General features: G+C 33.7%; 3 protein-coding genes and 1 long non-coding RNA gene across 4 annotated transcripts; 2 read left to right on the forward strand and 2 right to left on the reverse strand.

Annotated features, from left to right (window-relative positions):
- Positions 1 to 17: 17 nt before the first annotated feature.
- On the reverse strand, positions 18 to 21,300 carry LOC126741932 (uncharacterized). Its single transcript, XM_050448409.1, has 12 exons — positions 21,074 to 21,300; positions 20,910 to 21,009; positions 20,517 to 20,766; positions 12,217 to 12,561; positions 11,993 to 12,161; positions 10,086 to 10,231; positions 9,931 to 10,024; positions 6,288 to 6,521; positions 1,125 to 1,221; positions 889 to 1,069; positions 708 to 828; positions 18 to 648 (listed from the first exon to the last, which is right to left on the reverse strand). Exons 1-12 carry the CDS (start codon positions 21,249 to 21,251, stop codon positions 254 to 256), a joined length of 2,310 nt encoding a protein of 769 aa, XP_050304366.1. The 5' UTR covers positions 21,252 to 21,300; the 3' UTR covers positions 18 to 253.
- On the forward strand, positions 13,107 to 15,239 carry LOC126741908 (uncharacterized). The gene is made up of 2 exons (XM_050448378.1): positions 13,107 to 13,239; positions 14,331 to 15,239. Exons 1-2 carry the CDS (start codon positions 13,107 to 13,109, stop codon positions 15,110 to 15,112), a joined length of 915 nt encoding a protein of 304 aa, XP_050304335.1. The 3' UTR covers positions 15,113 to 15,239.
- On the reverse strand, positions 13,230 to 15,669 carry LOC126741906 (uncharacterized). The gene is made up of 2 exons (XM_050448376.1): positions 15,310 to 15,669; positions 13,230 to 14,244 (listed from the first exon to the last, which is right to left on the reverse strand). The coding sequence occupies exons 1-2, from the start codon at positions 15,621 to 15,623 to the stop codon at positions 13,335 to 13,337; spliced, it is 1,224 nt and encodes a 407-aa protein (XP_050304333.1). The 5' UTR covers positions 15,624 to 15,669; the 3' UTR covers positions 13,230 to 13,334.
- LOC126741910 (uncharacterized) lies at positions 15,855 to 19,065 on the forward strand. The gene is made up of 4 exons (XR_007662431.1): positions 15,855 to 17,299; positions 17,356 to 17,446; positions 17,982 to 18,268; positions 18,328 to 19,065. It is a non-coding gene; the product is annotated as an uncharacterized LOC126741910 (long non-coding RNA).
- Positions 21,301 to 24,180: the final 2,880 nt, after the last annotated feature.

Raw genomic sequence — 24,180 nt, forward strand, 5'->3', positions numbered from 1 at the left:
TTTGAAATAAAACACAGTTTTGCGTCTTTCTTTAATTTAATAACCATCCATCAACAACTCCCGAATAGAGTTTAACAATGATAAGCGAATGCGTATCGACACAACCTAAATTTAAAGCAATAAATGGATTAGTTAAGTAAAGGTCAATATCTAATAAAATGTAATAATCATACACATGCGAAGCTCATTTCATTATGAGATATTAACAATAGGATAGTGTGCTATAAAAAGATCCTTAAAATTAGTCACACAATTATACATAAAAATTAAAATCTGTATTTTTTGTATGTGTTTTTATCCATCGGTCAAACTGGTCAAGCAGCTCGGGCCCCATAGCGGCCTTATATCCTCCTATTGATCCTGACCTCATAAACTCACCCTCATAATTAATTAGTTTATATTTCTTATACATTTCCCTCACTAATTCATAGTTCACCGCCGGGTTGTTTTTCATGCTTTCAAAGCTTAAATGCTTCTTTAGCATTTGGATTTGTTCCTCGTCTAAATCTTTCTCTAAAAATTTCGCTGTTTTACGTATAACCGAGGGTAAGTCCGTCTTCATTTCCTCGTAAGTCAAGAATAATACGTTGCTGTCATTTCGATGGTTCCAGTAGTGCAGTACGTTGTTCCAATAGGGGGCAAATGATACTAAATATAAAAATATATATGAATTAATGATGGAATATAATGGGGTGAACATAATTTACATTTTCCTGCTAAAAATAACTTGCAAAAATCGTTGAAGTTGCCTGTGTAACCTTCCATAAGTTTTGAGTGGTGGTAGTAGGAGTAGCATGTGTCCTTTGGGTCTCTGCACGTATAAATAATCTGAAATAGGTATAGGTATAAATTTACTGAATTCATTAGGAAAATATGTATGAATTATACCTTAGGTGTTTTATCTCCACTTTGAATTTCCTTTGGTAATAAATTCCATGGTAAATGGGTCTTTATGCAAACGGGGCTGCTTTGATTCTTCACAAACTGCAAAGAGTCCTTTAGGAATATCGGGGGTTCGAATCCAGGAATTTCCTTCATGAGGTCCCGGAAGTCAAATAAGGATGACACCCTAAAATGAGTGGGAAATAAAAAAGTGGAAACTAAATTCAGTTAATTTAACTTACTCCAAAAATGGCGATCGTATGCCCAAATTGACTTCGGCACCTTTGAAATCCAGGTTGTTCATAATCATCCAGACCATCTCTTGGGCCCATGTCGTACCTGGTGAAAGGATGGATATTTATTTATTTATTTACGGAATCCATTTACAAAAGTGTTACATAGCATACCCATACAAAAATGTATATTCAGATACAAAACTATCTATAAATCAATGAAAGGTGTAGATGAGTTAATTAATTAAAGCCCCTATGAAATAATATTCTTTAACTGCCCCTTAAAAGATGTATTCCTAGAGATGTTCTTCGTGACTCTAATGTGGGTAAGTTCAGGTTATCCCTGATCCACTGATAGTAATACTCCTGTCTAAAAGCAGCCACCCTTAAAAATTTATTTTGAGTTTTTTCAATCTGCTTAATGTAGCAGTTATATGACGGGAACCACACAATTGAGCCATTCTCCAAGATGGGCCTAACAAGAGAGCAATAAAGTAATCTAAAAGTAAACAAAGACAAATCAGTTGTAGACCATTGGATAAAACCCAGCATTTTCATTGCCCTACCAGTCACCTGATTGATGTGACTTTTAAAAGACAACCGCGAGTCAATAAATATTCCTAAGTCAAAAACCTCTGTTTTGACCCCAATTGCTACATTATTTATTTTATAAAGAAAAACAATAGGGTTTCTTTGCTTAGAAAAAGTAATCTTATGGCACTTATTGATATTAACGGACATTCTATTCAAGTGGCACCAATCAAAGAACAAATTAAGGTCTTTTTGCAGGAGCACAGCATCGGAAAAGGATGTGATAGGCCTAAATAGCTTCACATCATCAGCAAACATTAGCACACGACAATTTTTAAGTTTCCAAACTAAATCAATCAAAAAGAGGCAAAACAAAACAGGGCCCGAGTGAGAGCCCTGTGGCACCCCAGATGGCACCAAAATTTTAAGAGGAACATGTACCTCCAAGATTAACAATTTGGGTTTTACCTCTGATGAATCCCGAGATCCACTGAAGAAGAGGCCCCACAATACCTAAAGCGCTAAGCTTCTGCAAGAGTACCCCATGGTTAACCCTATCAAAAGCTTTGGAAAAATCTGTATATATTAAGTCAACCTGAAGTCCCAGCGGTAGAGATGCTTGGAGAAGGGATTACAAATTATATTTAAATATAATTTGGACTTTTTCCGTTTTACTAGTTTTGGAGTTATTTTCCCATTTATCCCATTATGTATTTTTCGAATCAAAGTAAGTTTGAAAGTCAAATATAGGTGTCTTTTGAGTAAATTGATTTTTTTTATAAATCAAGTTATTCACATTGACGCGGTACTCATTTTCAGCTAATTTTGTCTAACCTATTTAATGGTTGAACCAGATTTAGGTACCATACATGAATCTTCGACACTCGAAAAATTCCTTCATTTTATGTCAGTCGTAGTGTATATTTTGGAAAAATTGATGGTTGTCTTAAAGGAATTTTTCCAGGGCCTATAATCAGACTCGTATTAATCTATTTTTTCAATTGGACTTCTTATATATTTTAATATCTTTAGGAGGCCTGGAGTTTCTATTATTCTAAGAATGGTTAAGAAGAAAATTTCGAAAGTTTCGGAGAAATGGTTAATTTATTCAAGGATATTCAAAACATCTATATTTTTCTATGGTCTATTTTCAGTTCCCTATTATTTAGTTTTTTATAGGTACATAGGACACCTTGATATATTTTTACATTTTTAAGAGACCTGGAGTGTGACTATATTTTAAGAATAATTTAGACATTTTTGAGATATTTTTAAAACATTGGAAAAAATGGGCGATTTTCTTAACGCACTATGCTACATCAGTGCGACCTTAGTATGAATAATATGAAAGTAATGATTTTTTTGGCTTTGTTATATCGAAGACATAGAAGGCAGAAACAAATTAAATATATCCCACCTGGGTCCAATACGGATTCTTATGAGGGACATTGTCAGTCAGTTGATATTCTCAGGCAACAATTTTCTGTCTCTGACTTTATTATTTTTGGTGATTTTAATGTTCCGGATGCTCTTTGGGAAAATGATGAGTTTGGAACTATTGTTAGATGCCCACCTAACTCATGTGGATTAATACTTGAGGAGTTTTATTTTTACCTTAACTTTTTTCAAAGGAATTTTGTGCCAAATGATAGAAATGCCTTTCTTGATCTCACTTTTACAAATAGGAATGATCTAGTGGTGAGTAAAGCTGTTGACTGTGTTTTTAGTAAGTCTGTCTATCATAAGCCTTATTATTTTGAATTAACTTTTAGCAATGGTAAAGAGGAAACTTTAAATTTTGTACAGTACTTCTATGACTTTAGAAATGCAAATTATTTGTGTGTTAATAGTTATTTGTGTGGAGTTGATTGGGACCATGTTCTGAAAGTAATTAATATTGATGATGCGGTTTCAGAGTTCTATCATAGATTGAATATGGCTATAGCCTTGTTTGTGCCTCTTAAGAGATTCAAAACCTCGTCTTCTCCCAGTTGGTTTTCAGGGGAGTTAAAGTACTTGATCCAGCAAAAAAAAATTTCACATACAGAATATGAGTCTAGTCATACTGTTGCAGACTACGAAGTCTTTTTAGATCTTAGAGCTAGGTGCAAAACTCTAACGGAGACTTGTTACCAGAACTTTATTTTAAATTTGGACCAGTTACTTTATACAAACCCCAAAAGTTTTTGGTATAAGTTTAATAACAGGAGAGCAACGAATAAGCTTCCTGATTTGATGACCTATAATGATGGGGAGTTTGCAGGTTATGAACAAATTGCAGAGGGGTTTGCCAGGTTTTTTTCGACTGTCTATAATAGAGATAATAATGTCTTACCTTCTCGGCAGGCTGGTGTAAACATGACTATTCCAAATCCTAAATTATCTATTGGATTAATTTTTGATAAGATCTTTCGATTACCCCCTAAACTTAGTGCTGGCCCTGATCGTATATCCAATTATTTTTTGAGAAAATGTGTATGTGCCCTCTCTTATCCCCTCTTTGTTTTATTCAGTAGGTCTTTAGACTTGACAGTTTTTCCATCCGAGTGGAAACTCAGTTTTATTACGCCTATATTTAAATGTGGTGCTGCTAACGAAATGATCAATTACAGAAGTGTGTGCGTACAGTCTGCCATCCCAAAACTTCTAGACAGTCTTATTTATGACCAAATTAATTTTTATTGCAAAGAACTTCTGTTAAGTGAACAGCATGGCTTCAGTCGTGGCAAGTCTGCTATTACAAACTTGTTGCTGTATCAGGGTGCTCTGTTGAGTGCTTTGGAGAGGGGTGAACAAGTGGATGTAATATATACAGACTTTTCCAAGGCATTTGACAGTGTCAACCATAGCTTATTACTAGAAAAATTAAGACTTTTTGGTTTTTCAGATTGTTTGGTGGCCTGGTTTGCAAGTTTTCTTTCTGACAGATTTCGGCAGGTACAAATTGGGGATGCTAGGTCGCATCTTATCAATGTGACCTCTGGGGTTCCACAGGGGGCACAGGGTGGTCATTGTTCTCCCCTGTTGTTCAATATTTTCATTAATGATATTTTGGTTTGCTTTAAAAATAGTAATTTTTTGTTATTTGCCGATGATTTAAAGTTTTATAGGGTGATCAGTTCAGAACAAGATATGGTTCTCTTGCAAGATGATCTGAATAGATTGTGTGAATGGTGTGTTGGTAATAGTTTGGCTCTGAATGTGGGTAAATGCAGTTACATTAGTTTCTACAAAAGAAACACACGGGTAACTTCCTCCTATACTATTGATAATCTTAGGTACACTGAAGTAGTAAAGGACCTTGGTATCTTTTTTGATGAACAATTGAATTTTAATACCCATGTAAATACTATTATAACTAAAGCATCTAAGGTCCTTTCTATCCTGTGCAACTGTAAGGATCTATCGGTTGAAACTTGCAAAAGGTTGTACATATCACTTGTTGTCTCTTTGTTGGAGTATGGACCAATAATTTGGTCTCCTCTGTACATGAATAATTGTATGCCACTGGAGAGGGTTCAAAATAAATTTCTACGATTCTGCCTTTATAAACTTCGCATTCCAGTTCCTAATGACCATTGTTATGATGAAGCAATGAACTTGCTGAACATGCGAAATTTACTTAAGAGACGCACTGAGAATGATTTGGTGTTTATTTATAAACTTTTGAATGGCCTTGTGATTTGTCCCGAACTACTTAATAGGATTTCATTCAATATTCCATACCGTAATCTGAGGGCAAATCGATTGTTTTCTTTGCCTTATCATCGTACCAACTATGCTATGCACTCGCCTGTCGAAAGGATCTTGAGGCTGGTAAACTCTACTGGAATTAAAGTTTTGGGAATTTCCTTATTGCATTTTAGGAGTCTTATTAAGAGTTTGTGGGATTTTGTTTTTTTGAATTAATTTTGCTCCATGAATAATGATTTGAAATACATTTGATCATTGTCATTGATAATAATATATTTTGTTTTTTTCTTAGCTAATTTTACATTATTAATTGTTCTGATTTTGAGAGAATATTGTTACTACTTGTAAAACGGTTTAATTATCCTTGGTATTAAGATTAGATAAGAAGTCGTAGGAAGTGATAGTGGAAGAAGTGATAATTATTGTTAATTAGTGGTTATGTAGTATAGCTTTTATTTCTTTTTCAGAAATATATATATTTTTTGTAATGGGGTGTATATAAATAAATATAAATAAATAAAATAAATAAATATAAACATTTGGGTTTATCCAGTTTTGCTTTACATCAAGTTATCAGATCAAAATAAACAGCTGTAAATTGCAATGGTGAAATTTTATTTTTCGATAAATCTTGCGACAAGCAGTGATATGCTTGAAAATGTGCAGTATTAATTTTTTTTCTGCGATTAATATGAAAATCGCTCATACCATTCCATATAAAATATCCTTTTGGTGCGTTTGCAATATCACTGTATACAAATGCCCTTAATACATGAATAAACTACTTTCACACCACATTATTTAATGCCAATTAATATTGAATGAAAGTGGTTTAGAGTGCATCGAAAGCGTAACGCTAATGCGTTTCAAATGCAGTTACTTACGATTAAATAATCTGACGTGCATTTCTGTTTTAATAAATAATAAGAAGAATTTGAAGGTTTTTACCAGTTTTAGGAAAACTACAAATCCACACGTCCTCCTCACTGACACTCCAATTGAAAATTTCCTCCTGCATGTCGCGGTACCTCGCCGGCATCGTAACCCCGTCCACCTCGACGTAACCCTTTCGAAATTTATTCGTGAAATATTTTCGCAAAATTCCATCTAATCGCGCGTTTTCGACCGTTTCCATCGTATCGATTACCATTATTATACGCGATCGATTGTAAGTAAATCGATTTTACCGTAAGAAATCGCTGCTATGGGGGACGTCTGATATGAAATGAAGGAATTTTTACTGCACTGTATCTTATTTATATTAGTTTGCTCCCTCTGTTCGTGTCTGGTGCTTGTTTGTGCTTTTTTTTACTCGTGTTTTATTGAAGGACATAAGGAAACGTTTCGTTTCAATTTGTCGTAATTCGGTTTGTGTAGAGTTAGAGGAACTTGATGAAAAGGGTTCTTTGAAATAAGAATTTATTTTTTTCGAATTATTCAATCTCTTAGGTGCAAAAATATTTTTTCTGAAAAATTGAAAAAAGTTTCAAGATCCATTCAATTTATTTGATTTTTTTTTGTTAAATCGAGCGTGTTAAGGCGGAATGTGACGTCATTTAATAGGCATTAATGGGTTTTCTGACAATAAGTGACAGTTTATAAAGCATGGGCACCATCTTGGATTTCTTTGAAACTTATTTAATATTTTTAGATACCTAATTGTTATTTAAAATATACATTTTTAAATTTTAGGTAATCTAGTTAAAATTGTATTTATTTTTTAAATTTTCCTAGCATTATTAAATTAAAAATAACTCCAGGATATTTGAAAGTATGTTTTTATATATATGTTTATTAAATATATGTTTTTTAAATATTTTATTATACAGGGTGATTTTTATAAGAAGGTCATGCTTTTGGGGGATGATAGGGGACGTTCAAATATAACTTTTGAAATAAGACACTATGGGTCGGAAATGCCTCAGAAGCAAAATACGGGGGTTAAAGTTTTAAAAAAAATTAAGAAATTAATTTTTAGTTTTTTGACAACTGTTTAAGATATCGGTGTCAAATTTTCTCAATAATGCTTTAAATGTAAATGTTTTAGTTTCAACCAGTGGCGTAGATCAAATAGGCATTAGAGTAATTTTTTAATGAAAAAAATAGTACGCCACTGATAATTAAAAAATTTTAAGAATCCTTGGTTTATTTAACAGAAAAAAAGGTATCCTGCATCTTTTTCTCAAAAGGCACCATTTTATCAGAATTTAAAAATAAATAACTTTAATAAAAACTAAGAAAAAAAAATTATTGGATAACGTTAAAAATACTAAATAATAAATAATAATAATTAATAATTAATTTAAAAGGTGCTCAAAGTGCTCAGCAAATCCTAAAATTCTGCAATGACAACGAAATTATACCAGTTAGTCAATGTGGGTTCCGACAAGGTTCCAGCACCTCAACTGCTTTGGCAAAAGTAATTAATGATATCTTCGAGGCTTATGATAAGGGATTTGCAACTCTGCTTATTTTGTTAGACTATTCGAAGGCATTTGGTACAATAAATCATCAGCTACTTATTGCTAAACTTAAATATTATGGTTTCGAATCGTCAGCATTACAATTAGTAAAGTCTTATCTATCGGAAAGAACCCAGAGCATATTTTATAAAGGCAACTTTTCCGATAGGATTGATATTTTAGCTGGAGTCCCATAAGGATCTATTTTGGGCCCACTGTTATTTATAATTTATACGTCTGACTTACTCGCTTCCTTAAAACATTGTAAAAAGGTTACCTATGCTGCTGATACACAACTGTACATTTCATTCAAACCTGATGAATATAGAATTGTTAATGACTTAGTAAATCAAGAATTAGACATTATTCAGCATTTGTCAACTGAGCATAATCTAACATTAAACTCTTCTAAATTTGCAAATAAAAAAAAATCAATATTTCTAAAGAAAAATATTAATATTTCTATTAATCAAGTGCCACTTAACTTTGTTGAGATGACTCGTAACTTGGGCTTGATATTGGACTCTCAGCTAAGATTTGAACATCACGTTGCAGACATGAGAAAAAAAGCATTTTTACAAACTTAAAACTGCTTTACGCAAATCGTTCTTGCAAAAATGCTATCTGAATCACTAGTACTATCAAGATTTAACTATTGTGATTTTATTTATTTTCCATGTCTTACTTATCATGAAAAAAATAAGATACAAGTCATGCAAAATGCCTGTTGCAGAATGATATTTGGCTTGAGTAGACGTGATCATATATCACATAAGGTTAACCAGCTTAAATGGCTCAGAATAGAAAATCGTTGGAGACTTCATTTGGGTAGTTTTTTACATAAGACTATGAATTTATCAATAAATAGTACTTAGTTAGATTGTCTTTTTCTTACTAGGTCTGCAGTTCGCAACATTAACATTAGGCGCAAACATAAATACACAATTCCCAAATTCCGTACTTCCGTTTTTAAAAAATCGTTTGCGTATAATTCAATTACTTTGCTTAACTTATTACCTGAAAACATGAAGTCTTTCAACATTTTAAAGTTTAAATATAAACTTTTATTTGCTGAACAACTTGGCTAAAATAAAAGTTTTTTTTTCTTTAATTTCTCAAAACTTTAACTGACTGTTAATATTATTTGGATAATATGATTCGATAATTATGTTTCTGTTGCCATCAAAATAAAAATAAAATAAAAAAAAGGGAAAAAAGAAAAAAAATTAAAAATTGTGATGATTATTATTTTTTCTTTTTTACAATGGTGAAATGTGTTTTAAAATGTTAAAAGGTTAGCTAGTATAAGGATACCTGTATTTTTCTGTTTTTTTTTTTTTTAAATGTGTGTATTTTATCTAATAATAAGTTTTTATAAGATTGTTTCTATTCTTCTCAATTTTTGTGGTTAAGTAGAATAGCAGTGTTGCTAGACTTCGCCATAAACTTATATAATTTTTTCAAATAAAGGCCAGATTTATTTATTTTACTTATTTATTTTATCTGGCACAGGTGTAGAATAAATAAGTTGGTCCAAATGACCCCACAAATAAAAATCAAAAGGATTTAAATCGGGGGAGCGCGCTGGCCTAGCCACTGGGCCTCCCCTCCCAATCCAACGTCTAGGATATCTTTGGTTCGAATATTCCCTGACAACACGACCATAGTGTGCCGGACAAGCGTCATGTTGAAGCCACATTATTTGCCGAACATCCAATGGCACATCTTCTAAAAGTTCAGGCAATACATCTCGAAGAAAAATCAAATAATTCCCTGTAATGAGACGTCTTGGCAAAATGTACGGACCAGTCAAGTTCTCCCCTACAGAGAATTTTTGTTGGTAGCCACGGATAAATTTAGCATGAGGGTTTTCATCAGCCCAGACATGATTGTTTCTTGGGTTGAAATGTTCCTCTCGGCAAAACGTTGATTCTTCACTAAACAAAATAGCTTGGCGAATGTCTGGGTTTTCAGCCCCTTGTTGAAGATACCAAGTGGCAAACGCGAACCTATTAGCATAGTCTTGGGGCAACAGATGCTGAACCTTTTGTTTTTTAAATGGATAAAGGTGGTTATCATGCAAAACTTTCCAAACCAACGTTTGGCTTATCCTCAGGTGATCAGCGTACTTGTATTTGGGTCCTCCTCGTCAATATTATGAAGTTTTTCCTCCTCAACATTATCACGAATAGGTCTTGCACGAACTCTTATGCCTGGGTTTACCTAAAACAAAAAGTACACGTTAATTTTTTGTTTTTATTTTTTTTTTTAAGTAGATACATACTTGTAATTGTCCTCTCTCACGTAGACTCCTGTCGACCTTAAGAAAAAATCTTCTCTCGGGGACCATTCGATTGGGAAAACGTTCAGCATAAATCGCGCGAGCCAATACAGCATTTCCTCTGGATTCACCAATGGTTAAATGCATATCTGCCAATTCATTCCACGTAAATCGCTCCATAACGTTCAAAATAAAGCAACGGCAGAACAACTACTTTATTTAAATTAATCAGGAAGAAGACGTTATACCAAAGATTTGATTCGCATGTCAAAAATGTCCTAGCAACCGTCAAAGCTATTAGTTATTTTGTTATCATGTCCCTCTTGGCAATTTGCGTGGCATTGAGTTAGCGGATATGTTAAAAAGCGGATATATTAAAAATTGCTGAACACCAACTTTATCCAATTAAAAAACAAAAGGTTCTGCATCTATTGACCCATCTTTAACAAGGGGCTAAACAACCAGACATTTGCCAAGCTTTTGGTTGTGGTGGCCTGCATGGTTTCTTAGCCAGCGAGATCCCTTAATTGAAATCCTTGTAATCCTATTTGTGGGATCAGTTTCATCTACTTATTTACTTAACACCAGTTAAAGAATCATGTGGCTCGCATTGTCAGTAGCTGCAGGCAAAATTAAAGATAAGGGTGAAGTTATTGAGAAAATTCACGACAATTTAACATTACGCTGCAGGCTCTGTATCCAACAAAATGGCGGACACTTACTAATTATTATTATTTATTATTTAGTATTTTTTAACGTATTTTATCTAATAATTTTTTTTTCCTTAGTTATTTATTTTTAAATTCTGATAAAATGGTGCCTTTTGAGAAAAAGATGCAGGATACCTATTTTTCTGTTAAATAAACCAAGGATTCTTAAAATTTTTGATTATCAATGGCGTACTTTTTTTTTTTATTAAAAAATTACTCTAATGCCTATCTGATCTACGATCTAAAACATTAATTACTTTTTACATTTAAAGCATCTTTATTAGGTAGCTTTATTGAGAACGTTTGACACCGATATCTTAAACAGTATAGTCAAAAAACTAAAAATTAATTTCTTAAATTTTTTAAAAACTTTAACCCCCTGTATTTTGCTTCTGAGGCATTTCCCACCCATAGTATCTTATATGAAAAGTTATATTTGAACGTCCCCTAACATCCCCCAAAAGTATGACCTTCTTATAAAAATCACCCTGTTTATTTAAGACGTGAGATATATTCGTCAAATATTCGATGCTTAATAATTATCAAATATATTGATGTTATTAGGGAAAAATTTTGACAGTCATGACGTCTGCTCCTATTTTTCTGCAAGAAAAAAAAGACATTTTTCACAATATTTTGGAATCGTAGTACGCCTTTGAATCATTTTGAATTTCGGACCTATCGGTTAATTAACATAAACTCCAGTTAATTAAAATGAGAAAAGACAGTGGTTGGCGTTTATTAGCAAGTTTTGAAATCTCTGAACAAAACACTAATAACTTGAAGACCTAAATGGCAGTTATTTTAAACAATCCCGCCTATATTTGTATACTTTTGGCATTTGTAGGCTGACGGCTTAAGAGAAAAAAAAACTCATAGAAATATTAATTTTTTTATTTAAAGACATTCTTTTTAAACTTATATAACTTTCAATATATTTACCTGCGTCCTTGATAAACTAACAAATTTTAGCAAAAAACAGTTAAATGGCTTTGCTTGATTGATTGCCTTATACATTTTATTATTAGGTTCTCGATATTACCCTGATATAAAGATGACTTATACTTCTTTAAAGTTACATAATCCAGTATTACGGTGGTCTGAAAGTGAGTAAACAATTTTTTTTTTAAGAACATTTCAATAAAAATTAATTCATTATAGTAAATATAGGTGCAGAAATCCATTATTCATAACAAAATTATGACACTATTAAGTCGGTTCCTTTAGTGTTTTTACTGATCCATTGGTCGAATTTTTCAATCATTTCCAAAGACATATAGTTTTTGTAGTCCCCCACGATGCCTTTTCTGATAAAGTGCTTTCCAGATTTTTCATAAAAATTACTACCTTGCCTATTATCCACCAGAACCTGCACAAAAAAATAATTTAAATAATCAATAAATACCCTCAAAGAACTGTTTAACCTGTAAGTTACATGCTTTATTCGCCCTCATATTCTGGAAACTCAAAAACTCGCACACCGCATCCGCGTCTTCGTCAGACAAAGGTTTTCCCAAGAATGTGGCGATTTTCTTAACAGTTTCCCGGGTGTTTGCCTTCATTTCTTCATAATGCAGGATTAAAATGTCCAGGTCGTCCTTTTTGCTCCAGAATCCCTGATAGTGATTAAAAACCGATCCTATTGGCACATCACCGTTCATAAATAGGTCACAAAACGTTTCGAAACTCATGTTCATTTTGTGGATCGTTTGGCAGTGAAAGTAGTCGGAGATGCAGAGGTCTTTTGGTTCTCTCATTGTATAAATTATCTAGAAAAGAGTGTAAATATATAGGATTGTAGGCCAGTGAGTCAGAAAACAATAAAACAATTGTTGAAGATAGACGAGAAGAAAAGGAATTTGTAATAGCAGCAAGAATAGAAAGGAAGGAGAATTATGGGTTAAAAAACATCATGCAAGTTTCGCAAGTAAATTGCTGTACAATTTTTCAAAGAATTTAGTTCAACAAACATAAAGTGACTTATGTCTACCTCGTGGCTTATGTGGCTACGTCGCATAATTTTTAACTAACTAACCCTTAAAGGCTAGCGTCCACTATACGGATAGCATCGGGTCTCATCGCAACGCAATGATACTCTCACGTGGAAACAAATAAGAGTGCGTCCACTCGAGGCGCGTCGCATCGGGGCGGAACGCAACGGATTTTTGTTTTGCCTCATAGGCGGATTATTGCGGACGGCACGTTGCGACCCGTCTCAAGTTAACGTAGAGCGATAGCAGCACAAACGCATTTTAGTATTTTTGGTTAATTATTTATTGCTTTGCCCACAAATTAACTAGGTAATTAATTAGAAATGGACGAAGAATTGCTAATATCATTAGTGTCCCAGTATAAGGAACTGTACGACACGGAAGATGCGAGGTACCACGACGAACAGAGGAGAAACAATATATGGCAAGAAATTGCAGATTTAATGAAATTAAGGGGTAAGTACATAGGTATTTCAGACGCATTTATTTACCTAATGAAATAATAATATGTCAGATACATATATGTAAAATAGACGGTAGCGAAGTATATATTATTCGTGATGACGAAATCCTCTTCTTACGACCTGTAATTGCCAAGGTAGTGATCCGAAATTCGATACAAAATATTGTTTAAACTTGTCCCGAATACTGAGAGCAAGTTGTGTTGCATTTCCACCAAAGTGTGGTAAATTCACTAATCCTTCCAATGTTTCATTATTTTCTTTTAAATCGTCTTGTAACCCCACATTGGTAATTAAAAAGTTATGTAAACAACACGTTGCTGCCACTACAATGTTAATATGTTCAGGGGTCATGGATAATCGTCTTTCGTATATTCTAAACCTTCTGCATAGTATGCCAAACGCATTTTCACTGACCCGTCGTGCTCGGCTTAGCCTATAATTAAACACTTTCTTCTCTTCAGAGGCTAAAGTCTGGTTACCAGGATATGGTCTCATTAAATGCCTTCCCAAAGGAAATGCTGCATCTCCAATGATAACATGAGGCATTGCATCTTCCGTGCCAGGAAGTGGTTTGTCATGAGGAATGTTCAGTCTGTTCTCTGCTAGCGCTTTTCCGAAATTGGAATTCGAAAAAATATTTCCATCGGAGTTTTTCCCTAGGCCGCCAATGTCGACCACCAGAAATTTATAATCGGCGCCTACCAAAGCTAATAAAACCACACAAAATGTTTTTTTATAGCCAAAGAATTTCGATCCACTTTTTGCGGGACATTCTATAACAACTTGTTTCCCGTCTAACGAACCTATACAGTTGGGAAAATTCCATTTATCCCAAAACTGACAAGCTATTGTTTCCCATTGTTCTTCCGAAGGTGTGTCAATTTTCATTCTCTGCCATATTGCTGTACAAGTTTCGTAGACTATAGCTCTTACAGTCTTTTCTCCTAAACGAAAACTGAAAGCAAGTGATCGAAAAGAGTTGCCAGTCGCCAAAAACCTGGAAAAGATTTTAATTATTAGTGTTTATACCCGCAAAAAAAATGAATATTGTTTATTTAATATATCCATACATTTTCTTTTTAGCATCCGAATGTCGAGACCGCTGGAAAAGGCTAAGAGACAACTTTAGGCGCGCAAAAAATTTGCGAAAAACCAAGAGTGGACAAGCCGCTACAAAGAATAAGCCTATTAAATATGAGAAAGAAATGCAATTTCTAACTTGTTATTTGGAAACTCAGGAAAAATGTTTAACAAACATTTCGAGACAGTCGAGTGATGATGAAGAAGCTGTGCTTGATAACATGTCGCCACCATCTACACCAGGGTCCCAATCCCAAATGAGTTCCAATTTAACTGCTTCATGTTCAAAAAAAAAGAAAGTAGAGGACGAATATGGCCAGTCCTCAACCTCGGCAAAAACACTGTTTCAGTCCTATATTAAGAAAAAGTATGACCAACCTCGCCAAGAACCTGACACAGTTGTTGACTTTTTTACTAATTTGGGGCGTACAGTGAAAACTTTTCCTGAAGACATCCAAATTCGTGTGAAAGGTTCCGTTTTTAAAATTATAAATGACGCTGAATTGAAAATGTTACAGCGAAAAGCAAGCCATGAACAATATTTTAATCGTCCTACTGTGCGGAGCCATTATCAAGAACCAGTCCGAATGCCCGTGTTACAGACAGGTCAAATTGCAACAACTGGGTCAAATACTATGGTCCAAAGCAATGAACTTAGTGATTCGTTAGGATCGCAAGTTTATTCTCCAGTTTCACCTGGACAATCCTCACAAGCTGAACCAGCTGATCATGCAAACAAGACATATATACAGATGGGAGAATTTCTAACGTTTCCTGAACGTTGATGTTAGAAGACTAAAAACTTAATACATTTATATAGAAATTAGAATAAAATGTAGTAAGTATGAAAAATATGAATTAAAGTTTATCATCGCAGAAATAATAGTTTTTGATTTCATGCCGTGGAACATTAAAAAATGAGCTATGATCACTTTGCATAAAATTATTCTGATGCATGTTTATTAATAAGAATACTACTTACCTAAGACAGACAGCCAGTCGTTCATATGGCTCTACTGGTTCTCTAAATTTAGATTTTTGTTTTATAAGGTCGTTATTTAAAATATGCAGTAATTCTTCAAATTTTTCTTCTGACATACGAAAATATTCAAAAAATTTTGTAGGGTCTTTTTTCAAATCTGGAATTAAATGGTGAAATTCTCCGTATAGTTTTCTTTGCCTGCAAATATCGTGAACCCACATTTTATGTTTACGTTTCTTTTTTTCCGTTTTTTCTTCCTCTTCCAGCAATATTTGAAACAGGAACAACTCTTCATCAGACGTATCTATTTCCATTTCAGGACTTTTTTATCAGTTCAATGATTAAAATAACTCAAATTTGAATAGTGTCGAAAACGCTCGTCCCACCCCATCCACAATAAACACAAAAACGACTAAACTGAAACTGGCTAAATATACAGTATACCTAAAAATATCCGTCTTGCTACGTCTATAGTGAACGCAGTTGCAAGAAATGCGGCCCAGTCCGCCCCGCCGCGATCCGTCTGAAGTGGACGCTAGCCTTAAAGGTAGGATGTTTTACTTTCCGACACTGAGACACTGCGATAACGACGTACGTTGAACTGTCGCGACGCAGATTGCGGGTTTGCGACCAACTGTTTTCTTACTATACGACATTTCAGTTCAGCGCAAATCGTTTGAGGCAGTACAGTTTATCAAGATTAACGCTATTCGTCGTAAAATTGCTGCGATTCTTTTACTTTACGACGAAGAAGAAGAAGAAAATTTAGCTCTATTACTTCACGCTCCTGAACCTTTCCAGAAACATTCTGACATATACAAGAATCGTGACAAAGAAGGAACTTACAACATTTTTATTGAAGCGATAGTGAGATGCCTTTTTCAGAGTATCACATGATTTGTACTACTATATCTTGAGTGCAATTCAAGAGGATATAACGACGATGCCTTCATATCGCTGTCCTAAACCAATAAGACCTGAAATTAAGGACTGGAAATACACGAACACAATCTACTAAACGTTGGTCGAAATCATCATCTATGGTGGTTTGTGACACGGCAGAAAAAAAAACAGTGAAATGATAAAATCGCAACAGTGTATTTTTTTGGCTGTTACTTTTAGACAGGTCAAAATGAAGTCCACCGAGTCCATGTAATAAATATTAAAAGTACCCAATAAAACCTTTTAAATGAGGTAACATAAGATTTCTATTTAATGCATTTATTCAAGATGGCGCTTATGTGTTATTTTGACATCTAGAACTGTCGTTTTTATGTCAAAATAAAATAGTGATTTATTTTCGTACACTGATTTTTACCTATTCAAAAATCATAAAAATGTAAAACGTTAAAATAAAAAAAAAACTTTTTTATTAGGCCGCCATTTTGAAACGGGTTAAGATATGGGTCTAATATTTCAGGGTTATAAAGTACTCATTGAGACCTTTAAAATGAGGTACCACACGACCCCCCTTTCTATTTAATTTTTTTTCTCAAGATGTCGCCCAGCCGCCATCTTGGAATTTATAACTACCTAGTTTACAGTGAAAAATAGTATCTATAGACCAATTTACTTATGCCAAGTTTCAAAAATTTTTATTTGACCCGTTCAAAAAATAAATGGGGGGGGGGACTTCAAAGAAAAGCACTGTATACATACATATGTATATAAATAAATTTTATGTTACGTCTTAGAGATTTTCCGATTACGTTTAAAAATCACAATATTAATATTCATATAATTTATACATCCTATATTATTTCCAGAGAAAGTACGTTGGCTGCTACAAAAATATCGAAAGATACCTACCAAAAAATATTGAAGGAGTCGGCCAATATAAAAAATAACCCCTCTTGTTCATTCAGCAGTCCAAGAAAAAAGAGGCCCAGGAAATCACGTATACTTGACATTACTTCGACGCAACTTAAAGAAATTAGGAGCATAGTTAATGATTTTTATATAGTGGAAAAAAGAAGGCCTACTCTCAAGTGTACGTATTTACCTTTATTGTGTTTTTTTAATTTTAATCCTATTTTTTATTAGCAGTAATCCTACAAAAGATCATTGACCGATCTGTTATTCATGAGCCTATGAGTATATCATCCTTAGCAAAACTTCTAAAGAGCATTGGATTTAGGTATGTATGGTTCAACCATATTTATATTTTGCATTCGTTTGTAATATTACAATTTTTATCTAATCTTAGCGTTCATTGAAAAAATACTAAAAAGAACATTGAAAAGATATGCATATGATATTTTAATTCATATAAACTTAAAACATAGAAAATTAAAAAAATATTTAAATTAAGTTCAAATTCTAAATTGCGCTACCCATAATATAGCTATTACAATTTCCTGACTACCTGTTACAAACCCTTTTTTAATTTTATTTATTTATAAATACACACCTGTAGGATGCATAAGCATGTTACCTGTAAGATAAAAAAAGGTATGACCCTGGTTAATCCACTCTTTCCTCTTAATTGGATATATTATTATATTCTTCTCCTTAATGTTCTACCTAACTAGAATATCATTTTTAAAATTTTACCTGTGTCTCTTTATTTATCTTGAATTTTATTTTTAGGGTTATGAGTTTTTTAAAATTATATGTACCTGTTAGATGTTAATATGTATATAAATTTCTAACTTCTAAACATTGTTTTTTAGATGGAAGAAGACAGATGATAATAGAAAGGCCTTGATGGAATCATATGACATACGTTTGAAGAGAATAAAATACTTAAAACAAATTACCGAATTTAAAAATCAAGGTAGAAATATAGTGTATACTGACGAAACCTATATACACAGTAGTCATACTTCTGACAAAGGTTGGTTTGACGAAAGCCTAAGCGGTATACGAAAACCCATTTCAAAAGGACAGCGATTAATCATCGTTCATGCTGGAGGAAAAAATGGTTTTGTTAAAGACGGTCTACTTATATTCCGCTCAGGTAAGATATAAAAAATATATATTCTGTGCTTATTAATTTCTTACTTATAACATTTCAAGTTCTAAAAGTGGCGATTACCATGACGACATGAATCATGAAAATTTCATGAAATGGGTGGAAATCCAATTACTTCCGAATTTGCCACCAAATTCGGTCTTAGTTTTGGACAATGCATCATACCATAATGTACAAGTAAAAAAGAATGTTACCTCAGGAAGTAAGAAACAACTCATAATTGATTGGCTTAAGGAGCATAATTTAGAACATGACGAGAAAATGACAAAAACGGAACTTTATGAAATAGTTCTTCAAAATAAAAGATTTTATCCGATAAAGTGCAAACTTGACGAACTAATGGAAAGTCACGGACACTCAACTTTGCGTTTGCCTCCATACCACCCAGAATTGAACCCCATTGAAAAAATCTGGGCCACTGTTAAAAACTGGGTAGCAAGCAGGAACACAACTTTTAAGTTAGCAGATGTAGAAGCTTTGACGAGGCAAAAATTTGCAGAAGTATCTGTCGATGATTGGAGAAACATTTGTGACCATGTCGACAAAATTGAAGACAAATATATAAAAGATCATAATCTTTTTGATGAAACTTTAGATTCCCTAAAATTTACGGTAAACACTGGCTCATCAGATGAAGATTTGGAAACGAGTTCCGACGAATCAATTATCAGCAATGTGGACATTTTGTCAGATAGTGACTAATTTAATAATATGAATATGTATTATATACCGTAATAATATTATGTAGTGTTTTTATGAGCAGTAAAATTTATATACCCTTATGTGGACTTTTATTTTTAATATCTTTAATAGCTGAAGAAAGAAAAGAAATAGATGTTTTAAAACATATTTTAAAAATTAATTTTATTTTTAACATATTTTAAAAATTAAATATTTTTTTTTATATTTTAAGATTTCAACTGATTTTTAAACAAAAGTATTTCAAAGGACATAATCTTAAATGATGATTACATTAATGAATATCAAATAATGTTCGTATCATAATGAGTATAAAAAAAACATATGTATTTCTTTAACACGTATCGTAAACGTTATTTTGAGTATCTAAAGTAATATATGTATGTAAAGCTAACACTTATATCCACATACGCATAAATAAAGTAAAGAAAAGTTTAAATTTATTTAACAGTATTTTAAACCCCATTTATTTAATAATATTTTAACACAATACACCCCCGGCACTGATTGTTTAGTCATAAACTAGAATCTACGCTTAACGATAGCCAGCTTAGATGCGCGAAGTCTGACGTCACCGGCATATTCTCTCATTTTATGGACTCTACCAAATAGACCGATGCCGGGGGTGCTATACAAAAGTACTAGCTGCGCTGTCGCTGTCGTTCACAGTGTTTCCAGATGATTGGGTGAGAATTATGGTACATTCTAGCCAAAATTATGGAATTTTGTACAAAATTATGGTACAATCATACAATTCTGTCAGTACACAACCTTTTCCTATGTGTGACGTCACGTCACAGTCGCGCTGTCGCCAAACTTATAAAATGTGTTACATTTTGTTGATAATGGATTATGAATTTAATCAAATTTCCTATTCTGATCATTTCTTTTAATTAAAAAAACGATTTCTAGTAGAAATAAAATACTTTTTTAACAATTTACATTTATTGAAAAATGAACAAAATATTGCACTCAAAATCTAAATTAAAAATAGATAAACATTAACATAAATACATATACAAATTTGTATATTGGATAAATTGGTTTAACCAAACAAGAAAAACATAAAAATATTGCATAAAAACATTATTGAAATGTTAGGTATAATAAAGAATGAATAAAGATATATACAAAAAAAAACAAAATTATGGTACAACTATGGTACATTTCTGATTATGGTATAAATTATGGAGCAAGCAAAAAATGTTGCAAAATTATGGTACAATTCCATAATTATGGTACGCCTGGCAACACTGGTCTTTCAGAAACTATTTTGTTTTTCTCGAAGACGTACCGCGACAACATCTGCGATGCCGCCGTATCGGTGCCCCAAGTCGATAGGTTAAACCACAGATGTAAATAGCTCCGCAGCTATAATAGCGCCGTGCGGAGCTATTTACATCTGTGGGTTAAACAACACACTAATTTGACTAGTGCCAGATTAAATTATGTACGGCACACCGCAGTGTCGCACGTCGTTATCGCATGTCGCAGTGTCAGAAAGTAAAACATCCTACCTATACTCTTTACTAACCTTGGGTTTTTTGGTAAAAATCTCATCCGGCAACAGTTCTATTGGTAAATGACTCTTAATGCACCTCGGAGATGGAAGTTCTTGGACGAACCCCACCGGGTCGGTAAACAATTTTTCCAATTGGGTTTTCGCATTTTCCAGTTCCGGCGGCAGTAAATCCAACGGTAAATTTATCCTGGAAAATCTCGGTACGTCACGATTACTGTCGTCTTTAACGGAATCGACGTGTTCGAATAGCACCACTGAAGACCTAAAAAATGGGACCTTTTATATTAAAATACCCATTAGAGGAGAAAATGTAATGCTTTTGAACTGAAAGCACTTGTACAATAGGAGAACTTTTGTTCGTTCACTGACATATTTTATTAAAAAAAAAAAAAAAAAAAAGCTTACTCTATAAGGGGAGCTCGCAGTTGCTGGATAATGGTTTGGGCGGATTGAAAATTCAGGTTATTTTGAATTAGCCATATCATTTCTTGACACCATGTAGAACCTAAAAATCGGTTTTAAATCTAAATAGTTTTTCATGTTTGGATCATATATGTATATACACTTACCAGTCCTGGGAAAACTAATTAACCAAACGTCGTCCTCACGAACAGAAAAATCAAAAATTTTCTGTTGAATTTCCGAAAAATACGGAGGTAATAAACATTTTCCCAGAAGCTTGCTGTCAGTTTTCTTTCGGTCTTGTTTCCCTTCAAAGGGTTGCAGCGTAAACCAGTCTTCCGTCATTTTTTTTAATTTTTACGAGAAAAAGAAAATATATTTTGCCTGCTTACGCCTACAGATAAAGAAAGTGCACTGAACACACATGACTGTTATTTTACCGAAATTACGTGAAGCGAGAGCAGCAAACGGGTTTTCTTAGATATGCTGAGATTCTACTTTCTATTATAATTAATGTGCTTTCACATATTAACAATAATATCGTTTGATGTTATAAAAAAAATACCATGTCAATGTGAATACCTAATTTCTTTCAATTTTGTAACAACTATTGATTCAAATTCAAATATGCTTTATTGTTCTTAACAAAAAAAAAATTATAAACAAAGGCTTATTGTGTCTAATAAAATAAAATAATACTACAATTAAAAAAATCACAATATACAAAATTCGCATAACATTGAACATTAAATATGCACATATATACCTGTATGTGTGCCTATTATGATTTTTTAACATTAACATCTCTCCACTAGTGAGCTACATTATGAGTGTCATTGAAATATTCAAGCACTGAATAGTAAGTCCGAGTGCATAATAATTTTTTTTAAAAGTAATGTAAATTGTTTAGGAGATTTTGCCTCCTAAATGCTTCTCGGCGGATGGTTAAACATTTTTAGACCCTCATAAAAAACTGATCTGTTGACTAAAGCAGACGTTGGTATAGGAAGACGTAAATTACCGTGTTGGCGAGTAACATATCTCGGATTTTGGGTGATAAACTTGTGTTGATTTAGAAAAATCAATCATGCTACTTCCTGTATTTAGCGGCACTAGATAATAAAAATACTCTCTTGGATAAAACATGGCCGACAAGACTCTCTATATATCAAAAAACAATCAACAACCAACAATAACAATCTGCAGAAGATTGTAAGTAGCGCTCCCCCAAAAGCAGATGCCAACCAGGAAGAAGTATCCTGTCCTTCCAAGCTCTTGACAAACCACTCTAACAGCAAAACAGCCTGCAGAAACTCGATTGCTGAGAAGCAGTAAAAGTTAAAATCCTCAATAACGAAACTCAGAAATTGATTGACACAGTACTGCTGGACAGGACAGTTGGCAACAAAAATGTTATCAAGGCTATTGGTAAAACATGTTGATTTGAAGATAGTAAATTTGCCCTAAACCACTCAAATTTTTGGTGAAAAAATTCGATACGGGGGGGTATACCCGAAAAATGAAAAAACCCAAACTTTGAAGGTCGATATCTCGGCTTCTATGGGAGCTATCGGAAAAATTCCAACGGATTTCTCTTAGTTTTGTCGTCCTGAATCCAACGAGACCATCCGCAAGGTCGTAGCTTTTACGATAGCCGAGATATGCCATTTTTGATGCCCATTTTTGGCCTCAAAAACGGACGTCGAAAACGACTTTTTCAGGATTTTCAAAGTGCTCTCATTCCCTTAGTTCTGCTCGGATCCTGTTATAACCCGGTGTTTTCGTAATCTGGGTGACCCAAATAAGACGCTGGTATACATAGTTTGATTTCGAAAAAAATCAATTTTTGGTGAAAAAATTCGATACGGGGGGGTATACCCGAAAAATGAAAAAACCCTAACTTTGAAGGTCGATATCTCGGCTTCTATGGGAGCTATCGGAAAAATTCCAACGGATTTCTCTTAGTTTTGTCGTCCTGAATCCAACGAGACCATCCGCAAGGTCGTAGCTTTTACGATAGCCGAGATATGCCATTTTTGATGCCCATTTTTGGCCTCAAAAACGGACGTCGAAAACGACTTTTTCAGGATTTTCAAAGTGCTCTCATTCCCTTAGTTCTGCTCGGATCCTGTTATAACCCGGTGTTTTCGTAATCTGGGTGACCCAAATAAGACGCTGGTATACATAGTTTGATTTCGAAAAAAATCAATTTTTGGTGAAAAAATTCGATACGGGGGGGTATACCCGAAAAATGAAAAAACCCTAACTTTGAAGGTCGATATCTCGGCTTCTATGGGAGCTATCGGAAAAATTCCAACGGATTTCTCTTAGTTTTGTCGTCCTGAATCCAACGAGACCATCCGCAAGGTCGTAGCTTTTACGATAGCCGAGATATGCCATTTTTGATGCCCATTTTTGGCCTCAAAAACGGACGTCGAAAACGACTTTTTCAGGATTTTCAATGTGCTCTCATTCCCTTAGTTCTGCTCGGATCCTGTAATAACCCGGTGTTTTCGTAATCTAGGTGATCAGATTAAGACGCTGGTATACTTAGTTTGATTTCGAAAAAAATCAATTTTTGGTGAAAAAATTCGATACGGGGGGGTATACCCGAAAAATGAAAAAACCCAAACTTTGAAGGTCGATATCTTAGCTTCTATGGGAGCTATCGGAAAAATTCCAACGGATTTCTCTTAGTTTTGTCGTCCTGAATCCAACGAGACCATCCGCAAGGTCGTAGCTTTTACGATAGCCGAGATATGCCATTTTTGATGCCCATTTTTGGCCTTAAAAACGGACGTCGAAAACGACTTTTTCAGGATTTTCAAAGTCCTCTCATTCCCTTAGTTCTGCTCGGATCCTGTTATAACCCGGTGTTTTCGTATACTAGGTGACCCAAATAAGACGCTGGTATACTTAGTTTGATTTCGAAAAAAATCTTGAAAAAAAACTTGCTTGGAATTTCGCCTATATTTCATAAATGCAAAGAAAAATATAAGCATTCCATTTAAAAAAATGACCGATGACGTCATACCTTTTTTTTGTTCCACCCTGTATATAAAAATTTATTTGAAATAATGCGCAACTTAAAATAAAAATCGACGGGTCCGAGCGTTTTCTCAAAAAATCATGTCTCTAATTTTTATCGAATTTATGCGGAACTTTAGGCGGTCACTGTATATACCATTGAACTATGCAATTAATTAAATAAACTTACGTCTTGTCAACGGGTACGATGTACAACTATGGAAAGAGTGTAGGTGGAGCCACGATT

This window comes from Anthonomus grandis, chromosome 11 (genome assembly GCF_022605725.1).
Source record: "Anthonomus grandis grandis chromosome 11, icAntGran1.3, whole genome shotgun sequence".
Lineage (NCBI taxonomy): Eukaryota > Metazoa > Arthropoda > Insecta > Coleoptera > Curculionidae > Anthonomus > Anthonomus grandis.

Excerpts from the sequence above, each read along its gene's own strand:
- LOC126741908 (XM_050448378.1), top strand. The coding sequence starts at position 13,107 with ATGGACGAAGAATTGCTAATATCATTAGTGTCCCAGTATAAGGAACTG. Across the intron at positions 13,240-14,330 it reads AGATTTAATGAAATTAAGGG|CATCCGAATGTCGAGACCGC; the intron begins GTAAGTACATAG and ends TTTTCTTTTTAG.
- LOC126741906 (XM_050448376.1), bottom strand. The coding sequence starts at position 15,623 with ATGGAAATAGATACGTCTGATGAAGAGTTGTTCCTGTTTCAAATATTG. Across the intron at positions 14,245-15,309 it reads CGACTGGCTGTCTGTCTTAG|GTTTTTGGCGACTGGCAACT; the intron begins GTAAGTAGTATT and ends AATCTTTTCCAG.
- LOC126741932 (XM_050448409.1), bottom strand. The coding sequence starts at position 21,251 with ATGACGGAAGACTGGTTTACGCTGCAACCCTTTGAAGGGAAACAAGAC. Across the intron at positions 829-888 it reads GTGGAGATAAAACACCTAAG|ATTATTTATACGTGCAGAGA; the intron begins GTATAATTCATA and ends TACCTATTTCAG. Across the intron at positions 649-707 it reads GTTATTTTTAGCAGGAAAAT|TATCATTTGCCCCCTATTGG; the intron begins GTAAATTATGTT and ends TTTTATATTTAG.